The 10773-nt window shown below is 46.0% G+C and overlaps 1 protein-coding gene across 1 annotated transcript; it reads left to right on the top strand.

The window, feature by feature from the left end:
• The first annotated feature begins 421 nt into the window (after positions 1-421).
• LOC141469484 (kelch-like protein 10) lies at positions 422-1890 on the top strand. Its single transcript, XM_074155011.1, has 3 exons — positions 422-448; positions 532-722; positions 1359-1890. The coding sequence occupies exons 1-3, from the start codon at positions 422-424 to the stop codon at positions 1888-1890; spliced, it is 750 nt and encodes a 249-aa protein (XP_074011112.1).
• The last annotated feature ends 8883 nt before the right edge of the window (positions 1891-10773 follow it).

Here is a 10773-nt window from a genome sequence, read left to right on the forward strand (position 1 = left end):
CCCTATGGAAAGTCTCCTTAAAGATCTGACAGCTTTGTTCTGCTCCCTTGTCCCTGAGGGCAGTTTCCCAGGAGAACTAACTCCTTGAAGAACTGGAAGTTCGCTTTCCTAAAATTCAGGGTCCTGACTTTACTCTTCTCCCAAAAACTTATTTTCTCTGTATATTTCCCTGTTTGCTAAAAATCTCTTTCCCCTTCTTGGCTTTCTTGGAAAAGCTTGGAGTCTTTTCTAGACAGTGCGTAGTGCTGTGTCCATCTTTTATTTCCTCTCCTGTGTTGACCTCCCCAGAGCGCAGGGACCCCACGGCTCTGCCCCACACCAATACGGTCCCCTGGGACCCACACCTCTGCCCCACAGAGGGCGTGCGCAGGGGCTCACAGCCGGTTCTGGTCCCCCCACCCCCAGGCTCTGTGATGCCATTATGGGTCACGTTCCAGAGCCACCTGATGTACAGGGATTCTGAGGGAGGGCAAGGATAAAATGCTGTGAGCACCCCTGAGACAAGCACCTTCCGCTGCCTTGGGCTTTGAGGTGGACGATAGCTTGGCTCCCATCGCGTACTCCTCCTCATCCAGGAAGAGGAAGATGAGTGCTGTGGCTTGCACCGCCTTCAACGGGCTTGGCCTGGAAGGGAAACTCTGTGATGATGTGATCATCAGCGTGGATGGCATTGAATTCAATGCTCACAAGACAATCCTCTGGAGCTGCAGTCCATACTTCAGGTGAGCGCTTGAAACATGCTCTGGGCAATCCTGCTTCAGCAGGGGAGTTGGACAAGATGATCTTTATGGTCCCTTCCAACTCTAAAAATTCAGTGAAATTCAGTGAAACCAGAGGGGAGGGGGCCAAAGAGTATTTCCTAGTCTGTGCCACACTGCCTTGGTGTATCTCCAGTGCTTCCCTCGGCCCTCAAGCTCTCCTCCAGCAGTTCCCCGTAGTCCTGGTACTTGCCCGCACACCAGAATTCATCCACAAGCTCAGATCCAGCAGCAGCTCTGGAAGTGGTGCCTGACGAACCCTCAGATTTGCAGGTGCAGGGCTGGGAGCGTGGCCGGCCTGGCCTGTCTGCTGTCAGGGAGGAGGTTTTCCTTCCCCACAGAAATAAAGATATTCTCTGGTGTTCTTGTTGAAGCCAAATGGCCACTCACCCTGTAGCTCTCTGTCCACAGGTGGAGGCTGTGACTCCTTTCTATAAGAACCAGCTGATCAAACAGGAATTGATAAAAGTCCAGGGCCTGCCAGCATGGCTGCTGCTGGTGCCCAAAGCTGTGCCTGGGGAAGGAGGCCCAGGGGAGGATGGATCAGGGTTGAAGGCAGCAAGGCTGCTTTCTTCCCCAGCTCTGCTTTGTGTTTTTCAGGGCCTTGTTTTCCAACACCTGCAGCAATGCCGAGAAGATGGTCTTTACAATCCCCGGCACCTCCCCGGAAACCATGAGGCTCATTCTGGAGTTCGCCTACACCGGGACAGCACCGGTCACGGCTGACAATGTGGAAAGTCTGCTGATCGCAGCAGACCAGTTCAATGTCATGGGCCTCGTGCGACTGTGCTGCGAGTTCGTAAAATCCCAGCTATGCTTGGAAAACTGCGTGGGCATCTGGAGATTCACGGACTATTACTACTGTCCTGATCTGCGAGAAGCAGCCCATGAGTTCATCCTCCAGCACTTTGAGGAGATGGCCAGGGTGTCCACCGAGTTCCTGGAGCTCTCCTTCAATGAGCTGGAGCGCATGCTGGAGAAGGATGGTGTCCATATGAAAGAAGAGGCCGTGTTCGAGGCCCTTCTGAAATGGATTGCTCATGACCTGCAGAACAGGAGGCAGCACGTTGTGTTCTTGCTGAGCAATGAAGGGTGGAGGGATGGACAGAAGGGATATTTTTTTATAAAATAATCATTTTTGACATTTAAGACTTTGCTTAACTCTCTTACATTGCTTCTTATCCTTTGTACTTCCCCTTGGAGCTCCTTCACGAAACCCTCACATTGTCCTCCTGGTCACACCTCATACTGCTGTTCTCACTTATACCATCTGTTGCCAATGGCTCTGGCACACTCTGCAGCCCGAGACCTGGGCGGATGCATGCTCTTGTGGAAGCTCTGTGTGTGTTGCCGCATCTATTCAGCCGAGTGCAGAGCACATGATTTTCTGCCAGGTAGATACTGTAACTCAGCTCCTTCTGAGACGGTGATGTCCACCAAACCCTAAAAGCCTCTGAGGAGTGACAGCAGACCAGCGTGGCGGTAGGAGGAGAAGCCTTGCAGGAAAGGCTGGTGTCTGAAGGAGGCAGCTGATTTCTGTTTAACACCTGCTTTGTGTAAAAGGAAGCCAATTTGGGGTAATCAGTTTCCTTCTTCACCATGGAGCTCGCAGGAAGAAAGGGCCTTATTCTGCTACACTTCTTTCACTGCTTGTGGAAGAAATAGATGAATCCTCGTTGTTTTCCCACTGTAAGTTGGGTGACATTTTAAATGTAAAAAGGTTCCCAGTGGTCCCTGGTGTGTGAAGTGCTGTTTGTGTTTTGGCTCTGCTAAAAAAAAGGTAAGGAGGCACAAAATCAGAAACAATGGACCAAAAATGTTGATAGGAGAAGCAGGGTTGAGATGTGACTGGCACTTCTGTGTGTGCGTGTGTAGTGCACATGCAGCAGACCTGAGGACTCATGGCAAGTGCTTGCCCACCAAGGCTGGTCTTCCTGGAGGATGCAGAGTAGCATTGCCTGTGCCTGGGGGCTGAGTTGGAGCTGGGCTCCTGCCCATGGGCCCCTGCTGGCTCTCTTGGGCTGTACTCAAACAGGATGCAGGGGCCGTGGTTTGTAGGAGAGCATTTTGGAGCAGAGCAAAATCCTTACAAAACCTTACCCAGAAAAGGCTAGCGGGCATTTTAGATGAAATTTTACGTGCTAACCTGAGGGACCCAACTTAAAAAAAAATATAATAATCTACACCTATTTTTCTTGAGGAGACATTTGTGTGAAGAAAGGTTCCAAGTTCTTTTGCCCACCATAAGGCACGAAGCAGAGCATTTCCCACGAGATGGCACTATTGCCTTATGCACAGAAAAAGCAGGTTTTTGCTTCAATGCATTTTAAAAAGCTGGTTGCCAAAGTGAGACTTGCAAACAAATGCATAAACGTTACAGATCCGAGAGTTATGAACAGATGTTGAATGGAGAAGTAGCTCGCTGATTGATCTGTTAAAGGTTGCTGCCTGATAAGGATGTGAAAAATCCCGACATATGGGTGATGAGATAAATTTCACTATCAATCCATTACTGGAGAAAGTGGTTTGTATTTAGGTTTATTTGGGGTCAATTTTTTGAAATTAATGATGTGGCGCTCTCAAGCGAATGGTATTTACCTGGTTATATTCTGATAGATCTTCTCAAAGACTTTTACTTTAAAAAAACCCCAACCGATCCCAAACTGAAAATCACGTTGAAAATTAGCTACTCTTAACATTTGTCCATTTTTTATTATTTCTAGTTCTTATCCAGTTCAAAAAAAAAAAGTCATCTTGTAAAATTGTCGTATTTTGAGTGATTGTTCAGTTGTGATGGCTGGCTGGCAGGTCGTTCCACTGTTCTCTTTGTCTATGACAGAAAGAGGTATTTTCCTAATAAATTCTGCAAAGTCTCTGAATCAGAAACAGGCAGGGTCAATCGCGTCTCCTGAACCACCAGCAATTGTTTTTAAAGAAGTTTGTTTTGCACCACGCTCTATCTTTTATTACAGTGTTCCAGAATTTCACTTCTCCAATGCTTGGAAATTTTCTTCTGATTCCCAGCCCAAATGTATTCACTTCCAGGCTATATCTCTTTGTTCTTCTGCCAGTGTCATTCTTTATCTTCAGAAGTCCTTGTTCCCTCCTTTGGTATTTGCCCTACTGATGAGAACAATCATCTCCTCTCTTGGTTTTTGTTTCTCTGGGCTAAAAAAGCCGAATCTTTCCATCTCCTCTGTTGTTCCCTTGATTATCCTGTTTGGGTGACCCTGGGTATATTGCTGTTTCAATCCATCTTTTTTGAGCGCAGATGACTAGAAATAGTGCGCAGTATTCAGGATAAGGCCTGACAAGAGCTTTGTATCGTACATTTATCAATTTCATTGCACCATTGTAGCATCTCTGTAGTAAGTGGCTCAATATCTGTGATCAATTCATAAGCTTTATTATCCTCAGTTGTTTCAAACTGATGAATCTTTTTCCCCTAGAACACGAATTCATCCACACACTTTTTTGTGGTCTCTTGATTTTTCCATCTCTAAATGCCTTTCGTACAGGTGGCACAGTAATTTTAGAAATTCTGAACTTTGGACATCCATTTGCATGCATGCCAGGACAGCAGTGTCTGTGGATGCTGTAATGCATCATGGTGTATTCCTCTATTACTAAAAAGTACCACAGGGCGATGCCTTGCATTAAGTTGCCATAGCGGAGTTTAACAACCGACCTTACAAAGTTTTAGTAGAAAAAAAAAAACTGCCTGGAGCTTGATGGCACAGAGGAATATATCTTATTTTGCTTTGTTTATATCCACTTTCCCAAGAGAAGAAATAAATGCTAAGAGTATCACTATAAACTTGTTGAAGTACAGGGTACCATTCAATGAACAAGGTCTCTGTCAGTATTAGCAGAATGAAATACTAGAAAATCCTCATGAAAAGAAGGCAATTTTTGTGCCTGGTGGTTTGCTGCAAGAGCTTAAAATAAAATTGAAATATTTTATAAGTCATCTAACTCTTTACCTTTTGATTGATCAATGACATGGTTCCCATTTCTTGTCGGATGTTGTTTTTCTCAGTCGTATTTACCCATCTCTTGAATTTACTGAGGGCCATCGTAGCCATCTCCACAATGCATGTATGTCACTTGTCACAGACAAAATACCCCCGTAAAAGTATGTTCTGCGATGCTTCTGGATTTGTGCTGTTTCTCCGTTAGTCCAGGGCCATCCAGAGCTTTAAAGTCTGTTCCCTTGGTTGGATGGGGCTTTCCCCAGGCTAGGGATGATTTGGGGCCATTGCTTTATGTTCTGAACTACACAACCAGCAATAGCCAAGTGGGCAGCGTGTGTGGGGCTGCCTCTGCCACTGAAATATCCTGCCAATGTGCCTAAGTCTCTGTGCACCCACAGGATGTGGTTGTCCCCCCCATGGTTCTTTCTCTGTGTTTTGTCTACTGTACAGCTCCTTGCCTCTTTCACATGAAAATCTCCAGGGCAGGGACAGTTTCTTACCTCTGCTTGTGTGGCAGGGATGGATTTCACAGGCGATGTGCCTGCACATCAGATGCAGCCTTGCTGTTCTTGCTGCTGCCTGCAAGGTGCTCACCTGGTCCCATGAGATGGCTGTGGACCCATCCACCTTCCCGTCACATGGCACCAATCGCTATCTGTGCCCAGCTGTCGTGCAGTTTGAACAGCTCCATCACCTGGTATCACGAAAAACAACCTGCGCAGCCGGGTGAGTGTTCACATGCACAAATTCCTAGGAGCAATAAAAGCAGGGAGGGAGGATAAGATGGAATACGATCAAAAGGCAGATTGTCTCTACGCAGAGAGCCTCCCTAAGTCACCCCTGAAACCTAAATGGGCCGTTAAGTGTTCCTGCAGGTAATCATACAATTTTCCTATATTTTTGAACAGGCTTAAAGGTAGCCTCCTCTTATCTCCCTGAAGCACAGGGTGCGTGCAGGGAAAGAAGCTGCTCAGAAAATTTGGCTGAGCCAAGGACAGGAGGTTTTTCACAAAGTGAGCTCTTCCCCTCAGCTGCTGCCTAGGAGACTTCTCAGAACCTGAATAGACAGGCTGATCTTATAAATTTTTAATATTTTTTTTTAACCCAGCCTTGTAATAATATCAGATAAGTGAAGACTTCAATGAATGCTGAAAGTTGCCTGAGAGAAATTGCTTTTGGCAACTGTTCCTTCTAATTAAAACGAAAGTCTGAAAAGCCTCAGTCTTTGGGAACAATTAATAAAATGCCAGCACTAGATAAGATACAGATAATTCTTTGTGCCTATTAACTGCTTCCTACAATTAGTGTATATGTCTTCAGCCAAATGCAGCCTGACCCCAGTATGGTAGGAAGGAGAGGTTCTGATTAAAAATGAGGGCAGCACCTCTTGCTTGCCCTGCTGAATAGGTCAGTGCTTTCCCACCTTCCTGCTAGCAGCAATAAGAATAATTAATAGAAAGTTTCAATTCTGAGAGGCTCCCAAACTATCCCCAGGACCCTGCAGTGGGCATCAAGGGACTTTGTTCTGGTTGCTTAGATGCAGCAGGTACAACATCTCTGTAAGCATTTGAGTGGATGGCCAGGCAGAAATAAAGAGAAAGGAAAGAGAAATTCTCTCCATCTGGAGTCCAAGGTACCAGTTTGCCCTCTGGGGGCTTAAATGCTGATCCAGAGTGGTTGAAGACACTGGTGTGCAGAACCTCCAGGTTGTGTTTAGATCCACTTATTTCCCAGCCAGTCAAATAGAATCATAGAATGGTTCAGGTTGGAAGGGACCTGAAAGATCATCAGGTTCCCAGCCCCCTGCCATGGGCAGGGACACCTCCCACTGGAACAGGTTGCTCAAAACCCCATCCAGCCTGGCCTTGAACACTTCCAGGGATATAATTAGCAGTTGTGATGCCAAAATCCTGAGGAAGTCTGTCCTTGCTGCCCCCTGAAGTGGCAGCCTCTAGCTCAGGACGCTGGTGTGCTGGCAGGGCACAGGGATGGAGTGTGCTGGTGGAGGTCCTGGGGGAGGCTCTGCACCCAGGGGTTTGGCCCAGAGACCTCAGAGACCGTCCTCTGTCCCAGCCTGGGGGGCCAAAAGCATGTTGAGAAAGCACCGAGCAGGAGCAGCAAAGAAGACTGATGTGCGCACACGAGTGCAGGGGGGCAGGTGAAAAAACACACTGCCAGAGGCTTTGGGAGGTGCTGCCAGATTTATGGCAGCCTGGCTGCAGGAGATATGGCCCCAAAATCATAGAGATGGGGCTGCTGCAGGGGAGGTGCCTCGGGAAAGGCTCTGGAGGACAACCCTGGATCCGCACACTGGGAGGGGACGTGCTGGAGCCTGTGGGACCCAGATGAGGCAGAGGCAGGCAAAGAAGGGAAGATTTGAGCCTATTATCTTCATATGGAGAATGCGTGAGCCGGGGGTGTGGGAGAGCTGAGGCTGCACATGTGCGTGCATGAAAGGGAGAGGGCCAGGGAGCAGCCAGCCTGCTCGGCTCAGAAAGAGCAGAGGCAGGGGGGTTCAGGCCATGCCTCCTAAGTAAAACCAACTGTAAGTAGCATTTCAGACAGCACAGAGTGAGAGTTGAAGATGACAGATCAATGTCATCATCCAGGCTGGGGGTGCAGACCTCCCCCCCTGACAGCTAAAGCATGGATATATAAACCAGTGAGTACTTAAGAAAATAAAAGCACAGTACAAGCTAAAGGGGTTGGTTGGCGTATCCAGTCCAAGAAAGGCAAAACACTACTGCATGTGGGGGCATCTGTGTGAAGGACAGGGAAGGATCACGCTCTGGGGATGGCAGCCCCATGGGAATACCTGGGCTAGCCCTGGAGATGCTCAGGTGCCATGAGCCACCTTGCCTTGCCACCTGGGTTGCAGCCCAAGCAGATTTCCTCAACCGAGGCACAGAGGGGTGTAGAAAAACTGCAGTTAAGCAAGCCATGTATAGGAAAGTATTCCCAGAACTTGCTTTAGCCACTGCCACAAGCTAATGGTTTCAGAAATGAGTGCAGAGTAGCTGTGCTGCTCCTCCGCTGCTGGGCTTTGGTTCAAGGGAGGGGTTTATCCTGGCTATGCTATAGCTCAGGGTGCCTGCATAAGCCTCTTTTTCCTTTGCTTTGTGTGCAGGAATGAGGGTCTGGGCCCAAGGCTGCTCTCTGACTAGGCTCATTCCCAGAATAACTGCTCTCCCAGCCTCCTCTGCCCCCCAAGAAAAAAAGATTCTTAATCAAATATATAAACACTGGCAGCTTTCAGGTTTATGTTTCTTTCTGAGCCTAATTTAAATGAGCAGCAGACATTTTATAGGCTTTTCCAAGTGAACCTACAGGGGCTTATTTGCTCGAGTCTGACTTTCTGACAGCTCTCTACAAGCCTAATCAAAACCAGACTTACCCTCATATGAAGCAGAATAATATATATTCATGCAGCTACAAAGAACCAGGCTAAATGTAGTAAGTCATAAACCACTACTATGGCAGCAATCATTCAATCGTGCAGTTACTGCGCTTGGAGTTTGGAACAAGGGGTGCATTTGTTTTGCTCCCATTGTAGGAGGAAAGAGGTAGTGGCGAGGAGCCGAGTAAACATGCCTTGCGTCTAGAAAATGCCCCAACGTGTGTAACTTGGAGTTTGTAGCTACAAGACAGAGGACGCCTCTTCGCTCCTCTACCCACAGGCGGGAGCGTTGTCGAGGTGAGGTGCACCCAGGTCCCCTAGGGGAAACTGCTGGGGGGAAGGCTAGACAGGATAAACTCTAGGACCAAGCTGGACTTAAGGGAGATTTGTCTTTATCATCTTTGCAGTTTGTCATTCCTCAATACGTAGATCATATTTCTGGAATCTTCCCAAGACTTCCTTTATTTAGACAAATTCTGGATGGCATAGTTAGGGTAGGGAATACTGCGGAGACATTAAATATTTAAAATGTCTTGATGGAGAATTAAACACGGACCTCTAAAAGAAGACTTTTTTTCTATTTCTAATTAATCCAGAGTGTTCCCATCACGTAATATCACCTCTCTGTACAAGGATGTGTTCATGTTCAGTTCCTGACATCTGGAAGAAATTTCTCTTTATCTAGCAGAGGCATTTTCAAGTGAAATGTGAAAAGAGGTGCTGAACTGATAGAGCAGGGATGTTCCTTTGGACCGGACCAGATGGTGAGGTGCTGCAAAGGAGAAGGCATTCTGCCCAAAACAAGGAGGAAGAGAAAGAAATTCTGCAGGACTGGGCCAGGCTGGGGAAATGGTGAAATCCTGTGCCCATCTGGGAGGCATCAGGTTGTTTAGCCTTCCTTCACCTTCTAACTAGGACTTTAAGTTTGTCTGAAGACGGAGAGACTTCAAGCAGCTTTGGATTGTGAGTTTTTCTGTCTAAGATAGCTTTCAGTGTTTCCAATTTCTCTGTTAAACAGTTGTGTGGCTGAAACTATTGCCTGTTAGAAGACAGCCAGCACTGGCCAGGGCTTGTAGAGTATGGCTCACCTGGTTTCCTTAAACCTTTTGTCTTTCGATAAAGATCAGCTATTCCATGCTGAAACTGGAGTTTAGCACTCGCTCTATTGTCTTAGTGATTTTAGGGTTGATGATGATTGCTTTTGATGAAAAACCCACATCATTTGCAACTACCTATTGTAATTCATCTAGAGGAGAGATTTCAGCTCTTGGGTTGAGATTCCTTCAAACATTGTACATGTCCAAAGGATGACTATTGGCACGGGGGCTTTGAGATCCCCTCTCTGCTGTGTCTCGGTGATTTGGAAGGAAATGTCTGATCCTAGAGATAAGTTGTCTTGTCTGACTCTTTCAAAACCAGCGCCTGTTCACTACCGTTGTGCAGAACACATCCAATTGGGCTGTTGGGATTTGGTGGTATGTGAAGACCATCTGGCACAGGATGCAGCAGAATATCTCCCACAGAAAACAGTAACAGGACCAAGACGTGGAGTTGCAGCATCGCCTACATGGTCATGTTCTACTGCCATGGGGTGTTTTGGGTAGATGTACAACTGATAACAAATTCATTTCAGTTTGTTTGTTTTTCTAGTGAATTGCACCAAGTGGAAGGTGAAGAAAAACTTCATCTGTGTAGATTAGACTGGGGTTATTTTGTTCCTGGACACTCTTTTAGAGTGTTCAGATTCACAGTTTTGATTCAGGGTCTGTTTAACTGAGAAATTTTGGGGGGTGTAATTTTTTTTTTTGTGTTTCTTACTTTGTACAAAGCCAGCACACAGACAAATGTCATTAACTGCATGGGCCAGGTATTTTGTCTGAAGTAATTATTTTTTACTGCTCTCTGCAGAGCATTATCATTGATTTATTTTATATTTTTTTTTAATATGCTGTAACCATCTGATACGTTTTCCAGGTTTGGTGTCTCTCAGTGCACTGCAATACAGTATTACTTGCTTTTAGAAGGGTGGGTGACTATAGATAAAACATTATCTTGCTTTAAAAGTATGGAAGTGTCTTTTACTCTTGTTTTTATGAGTAATATCCACTTTTGGCATAAGAACACCCACGCAGTATAAATCAAATGCTTTTAGATACTTAGACTTTTCATCATTTTTCTAAAATGTGGATGTGTTGACATTTTCTGAAACCACCTTTAAAGTCTTTTTGGATGGACCATTTATACCCCATCATTTTTTAGGCTTTCATTTTAATCTTTCAGCCTGCCCGGTTTTATAGGTGTCATGGTGACTCTCGGAAACAGGAATTTATGTTTGGTTTTGTTGCTGTTACAAACAGACAAAGTGATAGTAATAGCTGACTGAGAAACATCAGACTTTGGTAGGTTGTTTTTTTTTTTACCTCTCTGTGTAGAAGATGAAATAATTGGAACCCTCTGGATGGCTTTTTAGCAAGACTGCTTTTCACCCTGGACAGGAAAAAAGGCTCAGGCAGAGGCAATCATGTTACTCTCTTACTGCACAAACTTTTAGGAGTTTTAATGGTGGTTGTTGCACTGGATTGGAATAAAATGCAAGCTTATTAAAATTGTGGTGCCCGGTTATGCATTAATTTGGTCAACATTT

Source organism: Numenius arquata, chromosome 10 (genome assembly GCF_964106895.1).
Source record: "Numenius arquata chromosome 10, bNumArq3.hap1.1, whole genome shotgun sequence".
NCBI classification, from domain to species: Eukaryota; Metazoa; Chordata; class Aves; order Charadriiformes; family Scolopacidae; genus Numenius; species Numenius arquata.

Excerpts from the sequence above, each read along its gene's own strand:
- LOC141469484 (XM_074155011.1), top strand. The coding sequence starts at position 422 with ATGGGTCACGTTCCAGAGCCACCTGAT. Across the intron at positions 449-531 it reads ACGTTCCAGAGCCACCTGAT|GTGGACGATAGCTTGGCTCC; the intron begins GTACAGGGATTC and ends TTGGGCTTTGAG. Across the intron at positions 723-1,358 it reads AGCTGCAGTCCATACTTCAG|GGCCTTGTTTTCCAACACCT; the intron begins GTGAGCGCTTGA and ends TGTGTTTTTCAG.